This window comes from Coregonus clupeaformis, chromosome 18 (genome assembly GCF_020615455.1).
Source record: "Coregonus clupeaformis isolate EN_2021a chromosome 18, ASM2061545v1, whole genome shotgun sequence".
NCBI classification, from domain to species: Eukaryota; Metazoa; Chordata; class Actinopteri; order Salmoniformes; family Salmonidae; genus Coregonus; species Coregonus clupeaformis.
The window spans coordinates 34,447,608-34,472,018 of record NC_059209.1 but is presented as its reverse complement, the minus strand read 5'-3'; the positions used below and the strand labels follow the sequence as shown (position 1 = coordinate 34,472,018).

Below are 24,411 nucleotides of genomic sequence, written 5' to 3'. Positions count from 1 at the left end.
TAACCAATAAGTCTTCACAATAACCAATTAGGCTTCACAATAACCAATTAGTCTTCACAATAACCAATTAGTCTTCACAATAAACTATTAGTCTTCACAATAACTAATTAGGATTCACAATAACCAATTAGTCATCACAATAACCAATTAGTCTTCACAATAACCAATAAGGCTTCACAATAACCAATACGTTTTCACAATAACCAATTAGGCTTCACAATAACCGATTAGTCTTCACAATAACCAATTAGGCTTCACAATAACCAATTAGTCGGCACATTAACCAATTAGTCTTCACAATAACCAATACGTTTTCACAATAACCAATTAGGCTTCACACTAACCGATTAGTCTTCACAATAACCAATTAGGCTTCACAGTAACCATTTAGTCGTCACATTAACCAATTAGTCTTCACAGTAACCAATAAGGCTTCACAATAACCAATTAGTCTTCACAATAACACTTGGGAGAAAAACACAAACATTGTGAGAAGAACAAATTAACCTATAAAAGGTGATATCATAGAACAACTTTGATAGGCTTGAATATCGATAAATCATAACATTGATAAGTGTTCAAATAACAGTCGTTTTTAAAACATTACATTATAACATTAGTGTAACATAAGAGTTATTATAAACTGGGTGGTTCGATCCCTGAATGCTGATTGGCTGACAGCCGTGGTATACCACGGGTATGACAAAACATTTATTTTTAATGCTCTAATTACGTTGGTAACCAGTTTATAATAGCAATAAGGCACCTCGGTGGTTTGTGGTATATGGCCAATATACCACGGCTAAGGGCTGGATCCAGGCACTCCGCATTGCGTCGTGTTAAGAATAGCCTTAGCCGTGGTATATTGGCCATATACCACACCCCCTCAGGCCTTATTGCTTAATTATAACATTAGTAGCCCTGGAGTCTCTAGTTCTCTTTGTGGGATAAAGAGTTAATTCTAAAACACCCACTTGTACATCTTGAATAATAACATTGATAACAGTGAATCATACATTAATATGACTAATATTAGTCTTCAGTCTCTCCATGGGGGATAAAAGGTTGATTTTAAAACATCCAGTTGCCAGTGTGTGTCTGAGTGAGATTGTCCCAGTAGCAGTCCATTACAACACTGATAACAGAGTTCAAGTAACGTTGATACAGTAACAATTATAACATGAATAACGTTCCGTCTTCAGTCTCTCCGGTCAGTTTAAAACAGCCAGTCGTCAGTGTGTGTCTGAGTGAGACTGTCCCAATAGCGGTCCATTATATGACGGGGCACTAACTCCTCATCACCAATCAATCTGATCGACTTGATTTGCATTATATTTCTGAGTACTGCCGATGACTCTGTAGAGAGTGAGACAAAAACATAATTGATTCAAAACTCTCTACATTCATGTTTATTCTCTATCTGCAACTCTGCAGTGAGAGTTAAGCAATAAATCATTCCCAGCCGTCAAATTCATATGGTGTAATGGTCATTTACATATTTATCCTACTCCCATAGCGTGTCTGTGTTTCTTTAGCAGGTGCACTATAGCCCAGGTGCACCTAAAGTCTAGCCTATTAATGATTGAAATATAGAAGACATGATTCAGCGGTCACACTCTCTATCTTTTGAACTGCTCACTCTCTCTTCATCCCTCTTTCCCTCCCTCCCCCCTCTCTCTCTCTCCATCCCCCTTTCCCTCCCTCCCTCTCTCCATTCCTCTTTCCCTCACTCACCCCCCCTCTCTCTCTCTCTCCCCCCCCTCTCTCTCCCTCCCTCCCCCACTCTCGTTCTCTCTATCCCTCTTGCCCGCCACATAGCAGGCTGTATAGGAGAATCAACCTGTCACACAGCAGGCTGTATAGGAGAATCAACCTGTCACATAGCAGGCTGTATAGGAGAATCAACCTGTCACATAGCAGGCTGTATAGGAGAATCAACCTGTCACATAGCAGGCTGTATAGGAGAATCAACCTGTCACACAGCAGGCTGTATAGGAGAATCAACCTGTCACATAGCAGGCTGGGGATCCGTACATAGCAGGCTGTATAGGAGAATCAACCTGTCACATAGCAGGCTGTATAGGAGAATCAACCTGTCACATAGCAGGCTGTATAGGAGAATCAACCTGTCACATAGCAGGCTGTATAGGAGAATCAACCTGTCACATAGCAGGCTGCCACATAGCAGGCTGTATAGGAGAATCAACCTGCCACATAGCAGGCTGTATAGGAGAATCAACCTGTCACAGAGCAGGCTGTATAGGAGAATCAACCTGCTACATAGCAGGCTGTATAGGAGAATCAACATGTCACATAGCAGGCTGTATAGGATAATCAACCTGTCACATAGCAGGCTGTATAGGAGAATCAACCTGCCACATAGCAGGCTGTATAGGAGAATCAACCTGTCACAGAGCAGGCTGTATAGGAGAATCAACCTGTCACATAGCAGGCTGTATAGGAGAATCAACCTGTCACATAGCAGGCTGTATAGGAGAATCAACCTGTCACAGAGCAGGCTGTATAGGAGAATCAACCTGTCACATAGCAGGCTGTATAGGAGAATCAACCTGTCACATAGCAGGCTGTATAGGAGAATCAACCTGTCACATAGCAGGCTGTATAGGAGAATCAACCTGTCACATAGCAGGCTGTATAGGAGAATCAACCTGTCACATAGCAGGCTGTATAGGAGAATCAACCTGCCACATAGCAGGCTGTATAGGAGAATCAACCTGTCACATAGCAGGCTGTATAGGAGAATCAACCTGTCACATAGCAGGCTGTATAGGAGAATCAACCTGTCACATAGCAGGCTGCCACATAGCAGGCTGTATAGGAGAATCAACCTGTCACATAGCAGGCTGTATAGGATAATCAACCTGTCACATAGCAGGCTGTATAGGAGAATCAACCTGCCACATAGCAGGCTGTATAGGAGAATCAACCTGTCACAGAGCAGGCTGTATAGGAGAATCAACCTGTCACAGAGCAGGCTGTATAGGAGAATCAACCTGTCACATAGCAGGCTGTATAGGAGAATAAACCTGTCACATAGCAGGCTGTATAGGAGAATCAACCTGTCACATAGCAGGCTGCCACATAGCAGGCTGTATAGGAGAATCAACCTGTCACATAGCAGGCTGTATAGGAGAATCAACCTGTCACATAGCAGGCTGTATAGGAGAATCAACCTGTCACATAGCAGGCTGTATAGGAGAATCAACCTGTCACATAGCAGGCTGCCACATAGCAGGCTGTATAGGATAATCAATCTGCCACATAGCAGGCTGTATAGGAGAATCAACCTGTCACATAGCAGGCTGTATAGGAGAATCAACCTGTCACATAGCAGGCTGTATAGGAGAATCAACCTGCCACATAGCAGGCTGTATAGGAGAATCAACCTGCCACATAGCAGGCTGTATAGGAGAATCAACCTGTCACATAGCAGGCTGTATAGGAGAATCAACCTGCCACATAGCAGGCTGTATAGGAGAATCAACCTGCCACATAGCAGGCTGTATAGGAGAATCAACCTGTCACAGAGCAGGCTGTATAGGAGAATCAACCTGTCACATAGCAGGCTGTATAGGAGAATCAACCTGTCACATAGCAGGCTGTATAGGAGAATCAACCTGTCACATAGCAGGCTGCCACATAGCAGGCTGTATAGGAGAATCAACCTGCCACATAGCAGGCTGTATAGGAGAATCAACCTGTCACATAGCAGGCTGTATAGGAGAATCAACCTGTCACATAGCAGGCTGTATAGGAGAATCAACCTGTCACATAGCAGGCTGTATAGGAGAATCAACCTGCCACATAGCAGGCTGTATAGGAGAATCAACCTGTCACGTAGCAGGCTGCCACATAGCAGGCTGTATAGGAGAATCAACCTGCCACATAGCAGGCTGTATAGGAGAATCAACCTGTCACATAGCAGGCTGTATAGGAGAATCAACCTGTCACATAGCAGGCTGTATAGGAGAATCAACCTGTCATATAGCAGGCTGTATAGGAGAATCAACCTGTCACATAGCAGGCTGTATAGGAGAATCAACCTGTCACATAGCAGGCTGTATAGGAGAATCAACCTGTCATATAGCAGGCTGTATAGGAGAATCAACCTGCCACATAGCAGGCTGTATAGGAGAATCAACCTGTCACATAGCAGGCTGTATAGGAGAATCAACCTGTCACATAGCAGGCTGTATAGGAGAATCAACCTGTCATATAGCAGGCTGTATAGGAGAATCAACCTGTCACATAGCAGGCTGTATAGGAGAATCAACCTGTCACATAGCAGGCTGTATAGGAGAATCAACCTGTCACATAGCAGGCTGTATAGGAGAATCAACCTGTCACATAGCAGGCTGTATAGGAGAATCAACCTGTCACATAGCAGGCTGTATAGGAGAATCAACCTGTCACATAGCAGGCTGTATAGGAGAATCAACCTGTCACATAGCAGGCTGTATAGGAGAATCAACCTGTCACATAGCAGGCTGTATAGGAGAATCAACCTGTCACATAGCAGGCTGTATAGGAGAATCAACCTGTCACATAGCAGGCTGTATAGGAGAATCAACCTGTCACATAGCAGGCTGTATAGGAGAATCAACCTGTCACATAGCAGGCTGTATAGGAGAATCAACCTGTCACATAGCAGGCTGTATAGGAGAATCAACCTGTCACATAGCAGGCTGTATAGGAGAATCAACCTGTCACATAGCAGGCTGTATAGGAGAATCAACCTGTCACATAGCAGGCTGTATAGGAGAATCAACCTGTCACATAGCAGGCTGTATAGGAGAATCAACCTGTCACATAGCAGGCTGTATAGGAGAATCAACCTGTCACATAGCAGGCTGTATAGGAGAATCAACCTGTCACATAGCAGGCTGTATAGAGAATCAACCTGTCACATAGCAGGCTGTATAGGAGAATCAACCTGTCACATAGCAGGCTGTATAGGAGAATCAACCTGTCACATAGCAGGCTGTATAGGAGAATCAACCTGTCACATAGCAGGCTGTATGGCCCTGTCATAGCAGGCTGATGGAGAATCAACCTGTCACATAGCAGGCTGTATAGGATAATCAACCTGTCACATAGCAGGCTGTATAGGAGAATCAACCTGTCACATTGCAGGCTGTATAGGAGAAGCATCAACGGACGGACCTGAGAGAGGTGCCCCTGCAGCTGGGACGTCCTGAGGCTGAGCAGAGGAGCCATCGTGGTGTGTGGATTCGGCAGGCTTCTGTGATGCTGCTGCTGGGGCCGTCATGTCCACTAGACCCAGTAAGTAACCAGACAGAGACCTGTGTCTGTACGTCACCTGTCAAAACAACAACAAGGGTTTCCAAACCATTCCAAGAATTAGATACTCTGTAATGCTATTTAGGAGATAATATTATTTTTTCTAATCTTGTATTGTATGTATGAATGTGTATGTGAGTATGTGTGTGTGTGTGTGTGTGTGTGTGTATGTGTGTGTGTACGTTATGTGTGTGTGTGTGTGTGTGTGTGTGTACGTGCTCCCACCACATTTAATGTGGCATATAGCCAGGCCACTGTGACCATGGCACACTGACAAGACAGCAGGGGGACAAAATCAATCTACAACCAATGGAGGCAACAACAATGGATTAATGTTTTATAGATGTAAACCATTGCATTATATATGTAGAGAGAGGCTGCTGTGGGTTACCTGAACCAATGATTGACAGTAGACCCCCCCCCCTTAACACTATCTAATCTATGACCATCCATCCATCCATCCAGGATAAAGCCCTTCCATCTTCCATAACCATTACATAGCTATTGTAAACATATCCGTGCCTTTACCCTCTGCAGCCTCACAGCAGGCCCAACGTGTGTGTGTAAGTGTTCTTGCTCTCCCTGTTTAGCTATTGTTTTAATTTTTAATTTTATTAACGAATGAGGAGTGCAAAGTGGTGGGTGTATCTTCTTAGACCCTAGCTGTCCTCTAGATCAGTGGTTCCCAACCTGGGGTCCCAGAGTTCACCGGGGGGGGTGATCTCATTTGCTTTGAGTTTTTTAATTTTTTGTCATTTAGCAGATGCTCTTATCCAGAGCGACTTACAGTTAGTAAGTGCATACATTCTTTTTTTTATTTTTCATATTGGCCCCCCGTGGGAATCGAACCCACAACCCTGGCGTTGCAAACGCCATGCTCTACCAACTGAGCTACATCCCTCCCGGCCATTCCCTCCCCTACCCTGGACGACGCTGGGCCAATTGTGCGTTCGCCCCATGGGTCTCCCGGACGCAGCCGGCTACGACAGAGCCTGGATTCGAACCAGGATCTCTAGTGGCACAGCTAGCACTGCGATCCTTAGACCACTGCGCCACTCGGGAGGATGCCAAGGCCAATCTAAAAAATACTAATAATGGTAGAGAAACGTAAAAGCGGTAATTCCCGTAAAAAAAATTGTGCACGTCAATGACCCGCGCTCAATCAGTTTCAGCTAGCGGCTCCTTTTACCTGCAGTCAGAGCATCGCTATTTTATGAATAAAACAACATGTCTAAGAAACCTAAAAGTGCGGACGACTCATCATCAAAAAATTAAGTAAGGCTATATCTCGAGAGTTATCTTTACTTCGGTTTTATTGAAGGACAGGACAGGACTCGGCCAGAATGTGTCATTTGTGGCGAGAAGCTAGCTAATGACAGCATGAAGCCAAGCAAAAATGCAACGACACCAGGAAACAAAACACCAGGAGACTATTGGTGAAGGTCAGGATTTTTCTGAGAGGAAGAAGCAGTTGTCACTATCAAAAAGATCCACAGACATCAGAAAAGCATTTGAAAGAGTAGGCAGTGATTTACACAGAGCCACGGAGGCGTCATTTGAGTGTTCGCTAATAATTGCCCAGGCTAAAAAGCTGCACAATATTGGAGAGCAGCTAATCAAACCCGCCTGCCTGAAAATTGTAGAGAGGCTGTGTGTCCCACAGGTGGTGGATAAAGTGAGAACCGTCCCACTCTCTGACAACACTGTCAAAGACAGAATTGAAAAAATGGCTGGAGATTGTCAAAACCAGCTGCACGAAAAGCTTGTTCCCGTTTGCCATTCAGTTGGATGAAACAACAACAGTGTCAGACAAATCCATGCTCATCGTTTATGTGCAATATATTGACGGTGATGACTTGAAACAAGACATTCTTATGTCTACCAATCTAGCCACAACAACAAACTGAGTTTACCCGGCACATGAACATGCTTCGGGAGGAAATTAAATCCAGTTTTGCCGATGTTGACGAATACTTATTTTACATTTTACATTTTTAGTCATTTAGCAGACGCTCTTATCCAGAGCGACTTACAGGAGCAATTAGGGTTAAGTGCCTTGCTCAAGGGCACATCGACAGATTTTTCACCTAGTCGGCTCGGGGATTAGAACCAGCGACCAAAGGAATCGTGGGTGATGGACCCTTACATTTGCAGTCTCAAGGACGTGGAATACCTCGGCTGTGAAGATGAGCTTGCTGACCTTCAAGCCGATTCTGTGTCAAATAAATATTTCCACGAGAACGGATACAAAAAGTTTTCTTAGATACAAGTAGGGGGGGCTCCAAGGAAAAAAGGTTGGGAACCACTGCTCTAGATGTCCTCTAGCTGTCCTCTAGCTGTCCCCTAGCTGTCCTCTAGCTGTCCTCTAGCTGTCCCCTAGATGTCCTCTAGCTGTCCCCTAGATGTCCTCTAGCTGTCCTCTAGCTGTCCCCTAGCTGTCCTCTAGCTGTCCCCTAGCTGTCCCCTAGATGTCCTCTAGCTGTCCCCTAGCTGTCCTCTAGCTGTCCCCTAGCTGTCCTCTAGCTGTGCTCTAGCTGTGCTCTAGCTATCATCTAGCTGTCCCCCCACCCCTGAAATCAATAATAAAGTGACTATAAATCTATAGATGGTTATGTCTATCCTATGAACCCTTTATAAATCCATTATAAATGAGCAATCCTCTTTCAATGTATCACAGAGCAGCATACAACCTCGGCCAAGACAGCATTCAGCTTTATGGTCCAAAATGCACCAACAAGCCCACGACATCAGAGAAGCCCTAGATTCAGATCAGAGTCAGCATGTTGACCATGACAGTTCTACAGTTTATTAAACATTGCTAGGAAGATGATATTCCGACGTCAATCGTCCTGGCAACTGTTTTTGTGTGTGTGTGTTTTTGTTCTTATGTAAGAGAGAGGGTTTTGATATGATCACACCTGTTCAAAGAGATCGAGATAATCCAACTTACTTGAGTAAAACTGGATCTGTACCGTAAGGTAAATATTTACACCAATCGAACAAGCACAGAACAAACTGAAACTCAGCCAGATCATTAGGAATGAGTTGACTTGATATTTTTCTCTTGGAAAAATAAATAAAGAGTTTTGCTCCTTTTCCAAAAGGGATAGGCTCTTGAGGTATTTTCAAAAATGTGATGTTTCCAACTCCAAATACATCACTTATGAAAAGAAACGTCACTATTCTAGATTAAGAGTTGGACTATTCTAGGTTAATGTTAGGCCTACTGCTGCTAGGTAGCTCTCTCTCTGCTCTCTCCCTCCCCTCTGTCTGTCCTTGATTGCAGGAGTGAAGTCTGGTGTGCGGGAGTCAGGGTTCCAGCTGCAGCTCATTCACCATAATCACCTCAGCCTTTAAGACCCGGTCAAACTTTCCACTCATCGTCAGATCATAGTCAAGACAACCATGTTAGTCTCGCTGCCGACTCAACCGGTCTGTTTTCGCTCTTGTGTTTTTTGGACTGTTTATTTACTTTTTCTCCTGTGCCACAGATATTTGGAACCTGACTCCTGCCTCCGCTTCACTCCTGCCACCACCATCCTGCTCTCCACTATCGGGCCTCTCCTTTGGACTCACCACGGACACTAGGACATTACGGTACCACACCTGCCCTGACCTGGATCTGTACCCTCCCTGTAACCTGGACTTGCTCTTCCCCATTTATTGGAAACCTGGACTATTGAACATTATAATAAACCTGTTAAAACTTCTCTGGCTTGGTGTACTTGTCTGCATTTGGGTTCTATCCAGTTAAATCATAACAGTATGATCTGACCAACATGAACCCAGCAGACAGTAGCTCGGATACCACCCCAGAGTGCACTCAAGTTTGGACTGCCATAGCCAATCAGGGCATTCTACTTGGCCAACATGATACCCTGTTTAAGACGATTGCTGAGGACAGTCAGGTGCTGCTTAATCAGGTTCAATTACTCACCAATCAAGTGTCTGCCCTTACTACCCCTTCAGCCCAGATCAGAGAGCCTTTTGTTCCTGCTCCAGAGCGCTATGACGGGAACATGGGAACCTGTGGCGATTTTTTGACTCAATGCTCGTTAGTGTTTGAACAACAGCCCCTCACCTACGCCTCAGAAAGAGCCCGTATTGCCTACCTTATCAACTCTACTAGCGGTTCCGCTCGTGCCTGGGGATCCGCGGTCTGGGAGAGTCAGTCGGACATTTGCAACGCTTACGTGGCCTTCACCACGGAGATGAGGAAGGTTTTTGACCACCCCGTACGAGGCAAGGAGGCTGCGAAACGGTTGTTTTCTCTTCGGCAGGGGGCTCGTAGTGTGGCGGAGATGGCAGTGGAGTTTCGGACTTTAGCAGCAGTGAGTGGTTGGAATGACGAGGCATTACAAGGAGTGTTCATCAATGCTTTGTCTGAGATTTTAAAAGATGAATTGGTGTCATATGATGAATCGCCTACGCTGGATAATCTTATTTCACTCACTATCAGGTTGGATAATCGGATTTGGGAGCGCCGCCGGGAGAGGAGTGTTAGTTCCAAGCAACCTGTCTGTCATCAACAAACTCCTCCCTGCATCGTCCCTACGGAGAGAGCCGGGTCTTCCCGAGTCGATACGAGGAGCACTGAACCCGAAGCCATGGAGGTGGGTCGTGCACGGTTGTCCTCAGAGGAGCGTGCACGTCGTATTCAGGCTCGGGTCTGCCTGTATTGTGGAGAAGCTGGTCATTTCGTTCCTTCCTGCCCAGTTCGTCCGGGGAAAAGGGCCGGCTCATCATTTATGGGAGAAGTTTTGGTGAGCCGAGCAGCGGATTCTTCCTCTTCTCCCCGCATTCTGCTCCAGGCATCCCTCCAGTGGCAGTCCCAGAATTTCTCTGTTAGTGCGCTGATTGACTCTGGTGCCGACGAAAGCTTTTTGGATAGAGAGTGGGCTCAACAAATGGATTTGGAGACTGTTCCTATGGACTGTCCGCTGCAGGCTAAGGGTCTAAATGGACAATTGTTGACCCGCATTACCCATCAGACTGTTCCTGTTTGTCTTAGAGTGTCGGGAAATCATCAGGAGAACATTCAATTCCATATTATCGACTGCCCACAGACTCCCCTGGTCCTTGGTATCCCCTGGCTCATAAAACACAATCCACACATTGATTGGGTGACAGGTAGCATTGTTTCATGGAGCACATTTTGTCATGTGAATTGTTTGTGTTCTGCTCAGACTCCTGCCAGTACTGTGCCTCAACCTCCACTGGAGTCCATGGATCTTTCTGCTGTTCCTGACGTGTATCATGACCTGGCATCCGTTTTCTGCAAACACAGAGCTACTTCTCTTCCTCCTCACCGGCCTTACGACTGCGCCATTGACCTCCAGCCAGGAGCCCCGCTCCCCAGCAGTCGCCTGTACAATCTCTCCCGGCCGGAGACGGAGGCTATGGAGAACTACATTCGGGACTCCTTGGCGGCAGGTATTATGCGTCCTTCCTCGTCACCTGTAGGAGCGGGATTCTTTTTTGTTGCTAAGAAGGATAAGACCCTCAGACCCTGTATTGATTACCGTGGACTTAACAACATCACCATTAAGAACAAGTATTCTCTGCCTTTGATTAATTCTGCTTTTCCCCTCCTTCATGGTGCTACCATCTTTACGAAACTGGATCTACGAAATGCGTATCACCTGGTGCGCATTCGTAAGGGTGATGAATGGAAGACTGCCTTCAACACACCCTTGGGACATTTTGAGTATCGGGTTATGCCTTTTGGGTTGTCTAATGCCCCTGCTGTTTTTCAGGCACTAGTCAATGATGTCCTTCGGGACATGTTGAATCGGTTTGTTTTTGTCTATCTGGATGATATCTTGATTTTCTCAGAGTCCTCCCAGGAACATGAACTGCATGTGCGCCAGGTGTTGCAAAGGTTGTTGGAGAACAAACTGTTTGTGAAGATGGAGAAATGTGAATTTCATGTGTCTGAGACCTCTTTTTGGGTTACATCATAGCTCAGGGGGAGCTGCGGATGGACCCAGCTAAGATCTCTGCTGTCACGGACTGGCCAGCTCCCTCTACCCGCAAACAACTTCAACGATGTCTGGGGTTTGCGAACTTCTATAGGAGGTTCATCAAGGACTACAGCCGCATTGCGGCGCCACTCACCGCTCTCACCTCCATCTCACGACCGTTCGCTTGGAATGAAGGGGCCGAATCAGCGTTCGAAGAACTGAAACATCGCTTCGCCTCGGCTCCCATTCTGATGCAGCCGGACCCCGACCGCCAGTTTGTCGTGGAGGTGGATGCATCCGACACTGGGGTAGGTGCAGTGTTGTCACAACGTTCTCCTGAAGATAACAAACTGCATCCCTGTGCTTTTCTCTCAAGGAAACTTTCTCAGGCAGAGAGGAATTATGATGTTGGAAATCGTGAACTGCTCGCCGTTAAGCTGGCTCTCGAGGAGTGGCGTCATTGGTTGGAGGGGCGGAACAACCCTTCATCGTTTGGACGGATCATAAGAATCTGGCTTACCTCCAGTCAGCGAAGCAGCTCAACCCCCGTCAAGCCAGGTGGGCACTATTTTTGGGAGATTCAATTTTTCTCTGTCTTACCGTCCTGGGTCACGCAACGTCAAGCCTGACGCCCTGTCTCGTGTTCATTCGGCTGTTGATACTGGTAGTAACCCTGAACCCATTTTGCCTCCTACCTGCAGTATTGCAGTCATCACATGTGACATCGAGGGGATTGTTAGACAGGCTCAACATCATCAAGCTGACCCTGGGAGGGGTCCTCCTAACCGGATGTTTGTCCCTGAGTCTGCTCGCTCCCAGGTACTTCAGTGGGCTCACTCGTCTCCCCTTACCTGTCACCCTGGAGTTTCGCGGACCCTTGACTTTGTGCGACGGAAGTTCTGGTGGGCCACGATGGAGGCGGACACTCGAGCCTTCATTGCTGCTTGTACGGTATGTGCACGAAGTAAAAACTCCACCCAGGCCAGCGCTGGTCATCTACGACCTCTACCTATACCCAGCCGGCCCTGGTCGCATATCGCTATGGATTTTGTCACTGGACTTCCCCCCTCATCTGGTAAGACTGTCATTCTTACGGTGATTGATCGTTTTTCTAAGTTCGCTCATTTTTTGGCCCTACCTAAACTGCCCACTGCCAGAGAGACGGCTGATATTTTGGTTGAACATGTGTTCCGCTCTCATGGTCTACCCACGGATATTGTCTCTGACAGGGGTCCCCAGTTTGTCTCCCAGGTGTGGAAAGCTTTCTGTAAAGCTTTGGGCATTACATCCAGCCTGTCCTCTGGATATCACCCCCAGACCAACGGGCAAGCCGAGAGAGCGAACCAGGAGATGGAGACCGCACTTCGGCTGTGTCACTGGGTCTAACCCTGGGTCATGGAGCTCCATGCTCCCCTGGGTGGAATATGCTCATAACACCTTGACTAACGCTTCCTCTGGTTTGTCCCCTTTTCTGTGTGCTCTGAGTTATCAACCTCCCCTGTTCCCTTCCCAAGAGAGGGAACTTGCGGTACCCTCGGTGCAGTCCCACATGCGCCGCTGCTGCAAGGTCTGGAGGAAGGCCAGGGTAGCTCTGTCCCGAGCTTCGGCGTACATGCAGAGGCAAGCCAACCGTCACCGGTCCCAGGCTCCCGGTTACTCTCCTGGTCAAGAGGTATGGCTGAAGTCACGGGACCTTCCATTGAAGGTGGAGTCGAAGAAGATGGCGCCTCGTTTTATAGGACCGTTCAAGATACTGTCTATTGTTAACCCCTGCGCGGTTAAGCTACAGCTTCCTGCCTCCCTACGGGTTCATTCCACCTTTCATGTTTCCCAGATTAAGCCTGTGTCGGTTAGCCCTTTGTGCCCGCCCTCTCGTCCCCCTCCTCCGCCCAAGATCGTGGGTGGGGGTCCGGTCTACACTGTCCGGCGACTTCTGGATGTTCGCCGCCGGGGTCGTGGTTTCCAGTACCTGGTGGATTGGGAGGGTTATGGTCCTGAGGAACGTTCCTGGGTGCCCAGGAGCTTCATTGTGGATCCTGCTCTGGTTCGTGAGTTTCATAGGTTACATCCTGATAAACCCTGTCGGCCGCCAGGTGGCGTCCGTAGAGGGGGGGGGTACTGTTAGGCCTACTGCTGCTAGGTAGCTCTCTCTCTGCTCTCTCCCTCCCCTCTGTCTGTCCTTGATTGCAGGAGTGAAGTCTGGTGTGCGGGAGTCAGGGTTCCAGCTGCAGCTCATTCACCATAATCACCTCAGCCTTTAAGACCCGGTCAAACTTTCCACTCATCGTCAGATCATAGTCAAGACAACCATGTTAGTCTCGCTGCCGACTCAACCGGTCTGTTTTCGCTCTTGTGTTTTTTGGACTGTTTATTTACTTTTTCTCCTGTGCCACAGATATTTGGAACCTGACTCCTGCCTCCGCTTCACTCCTGCCACCACCATCCTGCTCTCCACTATCGGGCCTCTCCTTTGGACTCACCACGGACACTAGGACATTACGGTACCACACCTGCCCTGACCTGGATCTGTACCCTCCCTGTAACCTGGACTTGCTCTTCCCCATTTATTGGAAACCTGGACTATTGAACATTATAATAAACCTGTTAAAACTTCTCTGGCTTGGTGTACTTGTCTGCATTTGGGTTCTATCAAGTTAAATCATAACAGTTAAGAGCTTTACTATTCTAGGTTAAGAGCTTTACTATTCTAGGTTAAGAGCTTTACTATTCTAGGTTAAGAGCTTTACTATTCTAGGCTAAGAGCTTTACTATTCTAGGTTAAGAGCTTTACTATTCTAGGCTAAGAGCTTTACTATTCTAGGCTAAGAGCTTTACTATTCTAGGTTAAGAGCTTTACTATTCTAGGTTAAGAGCTTTACTATTCTAGGCTAAGAGCTTTACTATTCTAGGTTAAGAGCTTTACTATTCTAGGCTAAGAGCTTTACTATTCTAGGCTAAGAGCTTTACTATTCTAGGTTAAGAGCTTTACTATTCTAGGTTAAGAGCTTTACTATTCTAGGCTAAGAGCTTTACTATTCTAGGCTAAGAGTTTTACTATTCTAGGTTAAGAGCGTCACTATTCTAGGTTAAGAGCGTCACTATTCTAGGTTAAGAGTTTCAGTATTCTAAAGAGGGTCCTAATGCAACCAGTCAGTCATTGATCACTTTAACAAGCCCACCCCCACACCTTTCATTGACTTAACCAACAAAACCAGTTTTACAGGATGTGATGATGCTGTTTGCTTTTTTCAAACAGTGAACATTTTGGGCTATTTTCCACTGTATCGCCTCTGGATAGTGTTTCCAAATGTATAAAGGGTGAAATATCCCTTTAACTCACAAACTAACTTTAGTAACAAAACAGTGTACCAGTTCTCCAGCATGTGATTATTTTTGCTATGTTCGACAGTGGGTTAACACCCCAAATGTGTACCGACACCTATTTCAATCCATTTCAAGCACTGGGGCAAACTTCTCTACCAGTTTGGGCTCAGGACAGCACAGTCTTTCCTAGATTATTTTCCAGACATGGGGGCAAAGGTCCCCAAAGCAACAAACACTTTTAGGTGGGGAGAAAGAGAGCTAACCTTTGGCTGCCTGAAAATTATTTTCAGCAAGGTATGCAGTCAAGGAATACAGTCCAAAATATTATAAGATTTGTCACATTAAATTATCTATGTGTTTGTACTCTTTGTGTAGCACTATGTGCGTTTTAGTGTATTTCCTAATAGAGGACTTAGGAAGACTGTAGTGTAGTGTTGACCTTGTCCCAGGCATAGGCTGAGGAGACAGGGATGTTGTTTCCCAGGATAGCTGCTACCCAGAGCTCTGGGGCCTGGAACACTCTGCCTGTGACCCCGTCTCTGATCCACCCCTCTGGGAGCAGAGATGCCTGGTGGACACAGCCCTGGAAGAGAACAGATACAGCCATATCATTTAAACCTTTCCATTGAAATATTAGGAAATATATGATTTTATATGAACGTTAAAATGACCTTTTCTATCGAAATATATACTGTATATGACATTCCTCATCGAAAGCAATGAGGAAAACGTGAATCTAAAATACCTTCCTGAATTGATTAAATTGAAATAGAATTGCCCTGCCTCACCCTCCACATCAGCTGTAGAACATCCTCTCCTGGTGTGATGATGCCTATCTTGATGAGCCTGATCAACTTCCTGTTCTCTTCTCCATCATCGTTTCCGTTTCCTTGTTGTGACACCTTGCTTCCCATGTCAAGGGTGTTTCCCTGTTGTGGTTCGCTGTTTCTTTGTTGTGATGGAAAGGTAGTGTTGTTTTTGTCATCCCGGTGTTGTGTTGGAATGTCCTTACTGATCTGATTGGTGCTGGTGGGTGGAGCCAGAGACAATGAGGGAGGAGCTGTGGGCATTGGTACCAGGAAATACCTGGTGGTGTGCTGAGGGGTAGTCGTGGTGGCGGTCCAAAGGAGTGTTGGAGGTTGTGCTGGAGGCGGCGCTACCTGAGATGTCTGGCTACTACCTTGTTGTTTGTCTCTGTTGTCGTGATTACCAGTAGAGCTGAACAAGGGGGAAGTGGGGCTCCCCTCCTGGCTGCCTGCGAGTCTCCTCTCTGAGGGAGCAGGGCTGGAGGTGGTGGTTGATGAGGGGGAGACGTTCTGATCTCTCCCCGCCTGGGAGTGCTGTGTCCTGGGGAGCTGAGTCAGGGTCGGGCCCCTCCGGGTGCGGAGCTGGAGCTTGAAGTCGCTTTGCTTCTGGAGGATACCCAGCAGCTTCTTCTGACGCGACGCCAACGAGGTCAGCTGACCACGCAGCACACCCTGCCGGAACGAGTCTGACGCTATCCTGCAGGAGAAGAAGAATAACTTTATTATCCATACAACAAAGTATTTTAGGAATGTATATACCCCCACGAGACACACCCAGGACACTCAACCCTTCCCAGTGTAACTCATCAAATCAAATCAAATCAAATTTGCCACATGCGCCGAATACAACAGGTGTAGACATTACCGTGAAATGCTTACTTACAGCCCTTAAGCAACAATGCATTTATTTTTTTTATAATAAAAGTAAAATAAAACAACAACAACAAAAAAGTTTTGAGAAAAAAAGATCAGAAGTAAAATAAAATAATACAAATGTACTGTACAGTGGCCCTAAATCATGTTGACCCCCATAGAGATACACTATATATACAAGAGTATGTGGACACCCATTCAAATTAGTGTATTCGGCAACTCCCCAATGGGCTCGGGAGAGGCGAAGGTCGAGTCATGCGTCCTCCGAAACATGACCCGCCAAGTCGCGCTTCTTAACACCAGCTCTCTTAACCGGGAAGCCAGCTGCACCAATGTGTCGGAGGAAACACTGTTCAACTGACGATCGCAGTCAGCCTGCAGACGCCCGGCCCGCCACAAGGAGTCGCTAGAGCGCGATGAGCCAAGTAAAGCCCCCCCCCCCGGCCAAACCCTCCCCTAACCCGGACGACACCAATTGTGCGCCGCCCTATGGGACTCCCGGTCACAGCTGGTTGTGACACAGCCTGGGATCGAACCCCAGGCTGTAGTGACGCCGCAACATATAATGAGGTTTTACAATGCGGTTTCATAATGAGGTTTTTATAATGAGGTTTTATAATGAGGTTTCATAATTAAGTTTTATAATGAGGTTTCATAATGAGGTTTTTATAATGAGGTTTAAGTTTTGCACAATGCTTTTGCACTACAAAAAGGTCACCCTTTCTGTTCTTTAATTCTATGCACTCCACTGTTTTCTTTAGTCACTGACTCACCAATAAGCGGAGTCACACAGCAGAGCTTGAAAAACATCCCACTCAGGATGCTGGAGTGTGTGTGTGTGTGTGTGTGTGTGTGGGTGGGGTGTGTTTTTGTGGGTGTGTGTGTGTGTATGTGTAAACAAAACGTGATGAACTTGACACTCAAGACGTTGTAACGCAATAGAGAGAGCAGTCTAGTTTACAGACCTGTACTTCCTGGTCAGATCATCTTTCTCCGCCTGCTGTTTTTCCAGCACAACATTCAGAACACTCTGGATCTCTGATAGCGCCACCGTCAATTTGTCTACAGGGAAATTCAAACAAATTAGCAGGTGAGGTTGTTCCTCTCACTCAGATATCTGGGCCCACAAAGCACCTCAGCAAGGGTCCTAGGAATCCTGTTAAAACCTGTTTTAATACCAACAACAACAAAAAAAACTCCCAGCTCAGAGTAGGTTTTGCGGTGAAAATTGTACATTTTCAGTTAAGACACTGCTCAGACAAACTCTGAGCCAGGAGTAAAATCAACTCATAAAAGTTTATCTCAGCTGGTAATCATGACAGTTTGAGGTACCGCAAAGGAAAGACAGTGATGACGCTCATTGACGTTGTTGCAAGTATGGGGAATAACCAATCACAATGAGGCATCTCAAACTGTGAACTCTACAATGCCTTGTAAAAGTATTCATCCCCCTTGGCGTTTTTTTCCTATTTTGTTCCATTACAACCTGTAATTTAAATGGATTTTTATTTGGATTTCATGTAATGAACATACACAAAATAGTTCAAATTGGTGAAGTGAAATGAAAAAAATTACTTGTTAAAAAAATTTGAACAAATAAATAACGGAAAAGTGGTGCGTGCATATGTATTCACCCTCTTTGCTATGAAGCCCCTAAATAAGATCTGATGCAACCAATTACCTTCAGAAGTCACATAATTAGTTACCTGTGTGCAATCTAAGTGTCACATGATCTGTCACATGATCTCAGTAAATATATACCTGTTCTGAAAGGCCCAAGAGTCTGCAACACCACTAAGCAAGGGGCACCACCAAGCAAGCGGCACCATGAAGACAAGGAGCTCTCCAAACAGGTCAGGGACAAAGTTGTGGAGAAGTACAGATCAGGGTTGGGTTATAAAAATATATCTGAAACTTTGAACATCCCACGGAGCACCATTAAATCCATTATTAAAAAATGGAAAGAATATGGCACCACAACAAACCTGCCAAGAGAGGGCCGCCCATCAAAACTCACGGACCAGGCAAGGAGGGCATTAATCAGAGAGGCAACAAAGAGACCAAAGATAACCCTGAAGGAGCTTTGAAGCTCCACAGCGGAGTTTGGAGTATCTGTCCATAGGACCACTTTAAGCCATACACTCCACAGAGCTGGGCTTTATGGAAGAGTGGCCAGAAAAAAGCCATCGCTTAAAGAAAAAAATAAGCAAACAAGTTTGGTGTTCGCCAAAAGGCATGTGGGAGACTCCCAAAACATATGGAAGAAGGTACTCTGGTCAGATGAGACTAAAATTGAGCTTTTTGGCCATCAAGGAAAACGCTATGTCTGGCGCAAACCCAACACCTCTCATCACTCCGAGAACACGGTGGTGGCAGCATCATGCTGTGGGGATGTTTTTCATCGGCAGGGACTGGGAAACTGGTCAGAATTGAAGGAATGATGGATGGCGCTAAATAAAGGAAACTTCTTGAGGGAAACCTGTTTCAGTCTTCCAGAGATTTGAGACTGGGACGGAGGTTCACCTTCCAGCAGGACAATGACCCTAAGCATACTGCTAAAGCAACACTGGAGTGGTTTAAGGGGAAACATTTAAATGTCTTGGAATGGCCTAGTCAAAGCCCAGACCTCAATCCAATTGAGAATCTGTGGTATGACTTAAAGATTGCTGTACACCAGCGGAACCCATCCAACTTGAAGGAGCTGGAGCAGTTTTGCCTTGAAGAATGGGCAAAAATCCCAGTGGCTAGATGTGCCAAGCTTATAGAGATATACCCCAAAAGACTTGCAGCTGTAATTGCTGCAAAAGGTGGCCCTACAAAGTATTGACTTTGGGGGGGGTGAATAGTTATGCACGCTCAAGTTTTCTGTTTTTTTTGTTTCACCCCAAAAAATATTTTGCATCTTCAAAGTGGTAGGCATGTTGTGTAAATCAAATGATACAGACCCTCCAAAAATGTTTAATTACAGGTTGTAAGGCAACAAAATAGGAAAAATGCCAAGGGGGGTGAATACTTTCACAAGCCACTTTATAGCACGCTTCAGACATCAAATGTTACAATGGTAAAACGTTTGATATAATTTTCGCCTGACACCATCACTTTGCCTACTCTTTAACTATTGCCTAATATGTTGGCATGCGTATTTATTAATTAATATTTTCGTAACCAATTCTGAAGTTTGTTCAAAGCGGAATTTTGACAATACTAACGTTCTATCAACACACTCGTCACTCCCGCTTAACAGCTCTAAATCGCGTTGGCAAAGCAGGCGTTAAGTCACTTGCTGATAATGTTGCGTACAACGTTTGAAAGGCCTATCATTTTCATCAACACAATCAAAGTTAACATAAGCCAGCTAGATGCCTTCAATTGCCCAATTTATAGGCATGCCCAATTTAGGCATATTTTTTAACAACGTGATGTTGCGCTCCAAAGGGATAACTTAAAATAAACATGCTGTAGGTAATTAAATAATCGAAAGAAAAACATTTTAATTTATTAGTCTAGTGGTTTTAAGTATTTAGGCATATCATGTGAAATAGGCCTCATGTGAAATCATTGTCAAAAGCGCAAGAGATACTGTTGCATGAAAGATTATTTACGGATTGATCAAAATCCAAATATCAAAACGTCATTTTTACAACTCAAAAGCAATTGCATGTGGAGCAGGAACCACTGACTGCATTGTTCTCTTATCAAGGCATGTGCTGGTAACTCTTAACTGGTTAAGACAGCTCTTGAGGTGTCCTAAATATCTGTTGACTATAGTGCTCTTATGACTAAAGAGGCTTCATGCATAGCTTTTGTTTTACCCATGAGAGTAGGAGTAAAACGTCTCTGTTATTATCACTTACGCCGCTTTGTGGATATGGGCCTTGTTTTCCCACCAGAACTGTTGTTGAATAAACATTACATAGACATATCCAGAGAGGTTTGTGTGAGAGAACATTTTGAAGGACTATTCAATCCTCGTGGTGTGTGATTTCAAGCCAATACTGAACGAAAGTGTCTGCATCAAGCCTCCTTAACAGTTTGCCTTCAGCTGTTTTTACCTGCGTCCTCTGACTTATTTAATTTCCAGGTTGACATTTCCTCCTGTTTTCTCTCCACTTCCTCCAGAGCTGTAGTGATAGCTTCAGAGCGATTCAGCTGGAGAAACAACATCAAAGGGATCTTATTTAACATATCAAATGTTCCAATATTTTCAAATGACTAATTTTAACCTGACTAAATTGCATTTGAATTATTGTTACAGTGCCACTTGGGTTAATTGGGATTCATTCTGACATTTGAAGATGTTTTATTTTTAATTTTGATTATTTGTGTATTTGTTGACATTTTACTGCATTGTTAGGAACTAGTAACATAAACATTTGGCTGCAAGCACTAACAAATCTGCCAAACTGTGTACACAACCAATCAACTTCGATTTGACTAGACACAGAATCCAACCCAATGCTAGATATCTTTACATTTAAACATGTTGTACTCGTTCAAATATTCTATTTTTTTTCTCTCTCAAATAAATTCCTAAAGAAGGAACTCTGGTTGATGTTGATGTTAGTATTTAGTCTACAACTTTCAGAGCTGTGTATTTTACTTTGACTGTCTCAGTGGTGCTGTCTTTCTGTCTGGGCTGAATGTCACCAGGCTGCCCGTCTCGTTCTTTGTCTCCTGGCTGTCCGTCTCCGTCTGTATCCCTGACACCTGTGCGTCTGGCTTTGTGTCTTTCCCTGTCGCCCTCACAGCAGAAACAGCTTGGGCCAGCTGGCTTCCTCCTGCAGCGACCCTCAGACCCAGACTCAGAGACACATTGCTTAGAGGGCCTCTCAGAGGGCCTCTCAGAAGGCGCAGCACTTCCTGAATGGATACATACCACATTCTCTCAAGTCATGGACAACTGAAATTGTTAGAGTTGCTACTAACTCTATGTTTCTTTATCAGGGTTGGGGACAATTCAAATTGAAGACAGTCAATTCAAGAAGTAAACTGACAATTTGACTTAATTATATATATTTTGTAAACATTTTCAATGACTTCTTAATAAACTGAAAAGGAGAACCTATTTATTTAAAAAGTTGTTAAAAAAATTTTTTTTATAACTTCCTGAATTAACTGACCTCGTTTGACCCCACTCCTGCTCTTTATTGTAAAACCTGTTGTGTGTCCACGTCTTATCTTAATCACAGTGATTATATTTATGATCAATAAAGTGATGTTGTCAAATTTGATAGTAACAGCCGAATAGGACTAAAAATGCACTACCGACCTGTCAATGAGCCCTAAAAATATCCCATTGAACTTTTGTCAACGTACCCTCTAATCAATATTGCAGCATCATGGCTTCTCTCAGTCTCACCTGTACTATATATATCTCAGAATAGGCAGGCTGGGAATGTGTCCGTTTCTTACCTTGCAACTACCATACATTGAGCTACCATACCGCGAGAGATTAGACTAATGTTTTGAAGCCAGAGAATGAGTCTGAGTCGTATTTCACTGTTCGTTTACACAAATAATTGTACATTTTCAGTTATAAAACTGAAGAGTTATTATATGTTTAAATTAAAAGTACTGATAATGGGTGTACAGTTGCTTCATGCACTGTATGCGTGTGCTTTCTGTGACCGTCACCCTGATACTAGGTAGCTACTTCCCATGCCGTTGCCGGACAGTAGCGCTTGTCAAGCAGGAGCAAAGGTCACTGTGTCCTGGTGTTGTTGCCGTTCATGCCCTCCCCATTGAGTAGACTGTATGTGCATGAATCAAAGTGACATCTAGATGGTTATCAATATTAATTATTTATTGTGTAGGCTGTAGGGGTGTAACGATCCATCTACTACATCGATGTATCGATTTATATTCCTATGATCCAACTACATCGATCTGTGCTCGGCGAGTTGGCCTTTTGGACAACATATATCAATCTAACATCGTTTTAAAATGTAATAAATCGATTGTATCGATACTAGGAAATAACCCATTGGATTTAAGCACGTCAGACTTTATATGGAGTTTTTTCTTAGAACTTTTAATGATAAAGGCTTTAAACATTACTCGATTCAGTCTGCCTATCCGTGACGTCATCGCCCCGCGCCAGCAGCAGCGCAAAGGTGCAAAGACAACAAAACATAGCATGGCGGACGACAGAGGAGAAGCCGACGAGCGAGAAATTATCAAGCCACCATTGCGGTCCTTACAAGAAACAGGAATCTAGGAAACTTCACCTGCACTGTCCAGTATCCAGGTATTTATTTCAGTCACACTGGTTGAATTTTTGGCTAAAAGGTTACTGAATCGATTTCAAGTCACTGAATCGTTTCGGATCGTATCGTTCTAAATGAACCAATATCGTCCTTGAATCGTATCGACAACCACGAATCGTGATACAAATCGAATCGTTGTTAAAACGAATCGTTACACCCCTAGTAGGCTGCTATCCTACTTTAAATAAAATCATGGGAGGGAAAAACATGGTCACGTTAGCTACTCCGGCGACACGACTGTGCTACCAGGTAGGAAGCTTCCTACTGGGTATCACGGTCAGGTCTCAGGTCGGCAGGCATGTCCATACAACACCGGTGCACTGGTCGCCGGCTTATCGACTCTTTGTGCAACCCAATCAGCAACGCAAAACAGTCTTGAGTGGCAACAAATCTGCCCAATTAGCTGAATCGCTTTCCACACACCCACTCGCCCATTATCCGGTCGCCATATTGGGCTGCAGCTAACCATGCTTGTGTTTAGGTGCTTCGCTGGGCTGCTCACGTTGGACAAAAGGGCCCTGGAATGTGGAAAGGAGTTGTTTGATGTCGTCGTGGCAGGCTAGGTCCACAGCGGTCTGGCCCAGAGCGTTCTTGTCTTGGGGGTTTGATCCATACTGGAGAAGGAGCTCCACTACCTGAGGGTCTCATCGGGATCAACATTTTAGCCTCACATTATCAAACAATATATGATAGAAATGTTGATGATGATGAAACACACAATTCACTAAAAATACATTCAGAAGGGCACTATATAGTCAGACATGAAGTTGGGAATAATACAGAGGCGAAAGAAACGCACACCTGTTTAGGAGAGGTGATGGCTAGCGGAGTAGAAAGTTTAGGAGAGGTGCTGGCTAGCAGAGTAGAACACCTGTTTAGGAGAGGTGCTGGGTAACAGAGTAGAACACCTGTTTAGGAGAGGTGCTGGCTAGCAGAGTAGAACACCTGTTTAGGAGAGGTGCTGGCTAGCAGAGTAGAACACCTGTTTAGGAGAGGTGCTGGCTAGCGGAGTAGAACACCTGTTTAGGAGAGGTGCTGGGTAGCAGAGTAGAACACCTGTTTAGGAGAGGTGCTGGCTAGCGGACGAGAGGTGCTGGCTGAGAGTAGAACACCTGTTTAGGAGAGGTGCTGACTAGCATAGTAGAACACCTGTTTAGGAGAGGTGCTGGCTAGCAGAGTAGAACACCTGTTTAGTAGAGGTGCTGGCTAGCAGAGTAGAACACCTGTTTAGGAGAGGTGCTGGCTAGCAGAGTAGAACACCTGTTTAGGAGAGGTGCTGGCTAGCAGAGTAGAACACCTGTTTAGGAGAGGTGCTGGCTAACGGAGTAGAACACCTGTTTAGGAGAGGTGCTGGCTAGCAGAGTAGAACACCTGTTTAGGAGAGGTGCTGGGTAGCAGAGTAGAACACTTGAAAAAGAATAGGAGAGCCTCACACTCTATTAGCTCAGATGCAATAATTTAATAACCTAATAACCAACGTTTTGACAGACAAGCTGTCTTCATCAGGGTATAGTTGAAGTTGGGAAGTTGGGAATAACTTGACGTCTGATTCTCAACGGGCATACACTACACACACCAGTGTCAGTTCATCGTACATAATCAACGTTAGTAAGCCACCCAGTCAGTCAATCCTATCAATCAGTGTGTGTGTGTGTGTAGCCTACCTCGTAGTGTCCTGAGGCAGCAGCATCATGCAGAGCAGAGAGGCCCTCCAGACCTCTACAGGTGACGTCAGCCCCAGCCTGCAGTAGCTCCTTGACCACAGCCTCGGAGCCTGCAGCACTGGCCTCATGCAGCGCCGTCCAGCCTGGCACACACACACAGGCAGGTTACGATGCATTATAAGCATTCATAAAG

At 45.3% G+C, this 24,411-nt stretch overlaps 1 protein-coding gene across 3 annotated transcripts in view; it reads right to left on the bottom strand.

The window, feature by feature from the left end:
• Nucleotides 1-839: 839 nt before the first annotated feature.
• LOC121530725 (ankyrin repeat domain-containing protein 31) overlaps nt 840-24,411 on the bottom strand; it is a 63,242-nt gene continuing 39,670 nt past the window's right edge. For all 3 annotated transcript variants that reach the window (XM_041835919.2, XM_041835921.2, XM_041835920.2), the window contains 9 exons: nt 24,219-24,361; nt 23,057-23,189; nt 20,889-21,148; nt 20,341-20,437; nt 17,254-17,350; nt 15,398-16,112; nt 15,049-15,192; nt 5,185-5,341; nt 840-1,356 (listed from right to left, as the gene is read on the bottom strand). In XM_041835919.2, the coding sequence (XP_041691853.2) occupies nt 1,217-1,356; nt 5,185-5,341; nt 15,049-15,192; nt 15,398-16,112; nt 17,254-17,350; nt 20,341-20,437; nt 20,889-21,148; nt 23,057-23,189; nt 24,219-24,361 (1,886 nt within the window). In that variant the 3' untranslated portion in view covers nt 840-1,216. The remainder of the gene's footprint in view (nt 1,357-5,184; nt 5,342-15,048; nt 15,193-15,397; nt 16,113-17,253; nt 17,351-20,340; nt 20,438-20,888; nt 21,149-23,056; nt 23,190-24,218; nt 24,362-24,411) is intronic.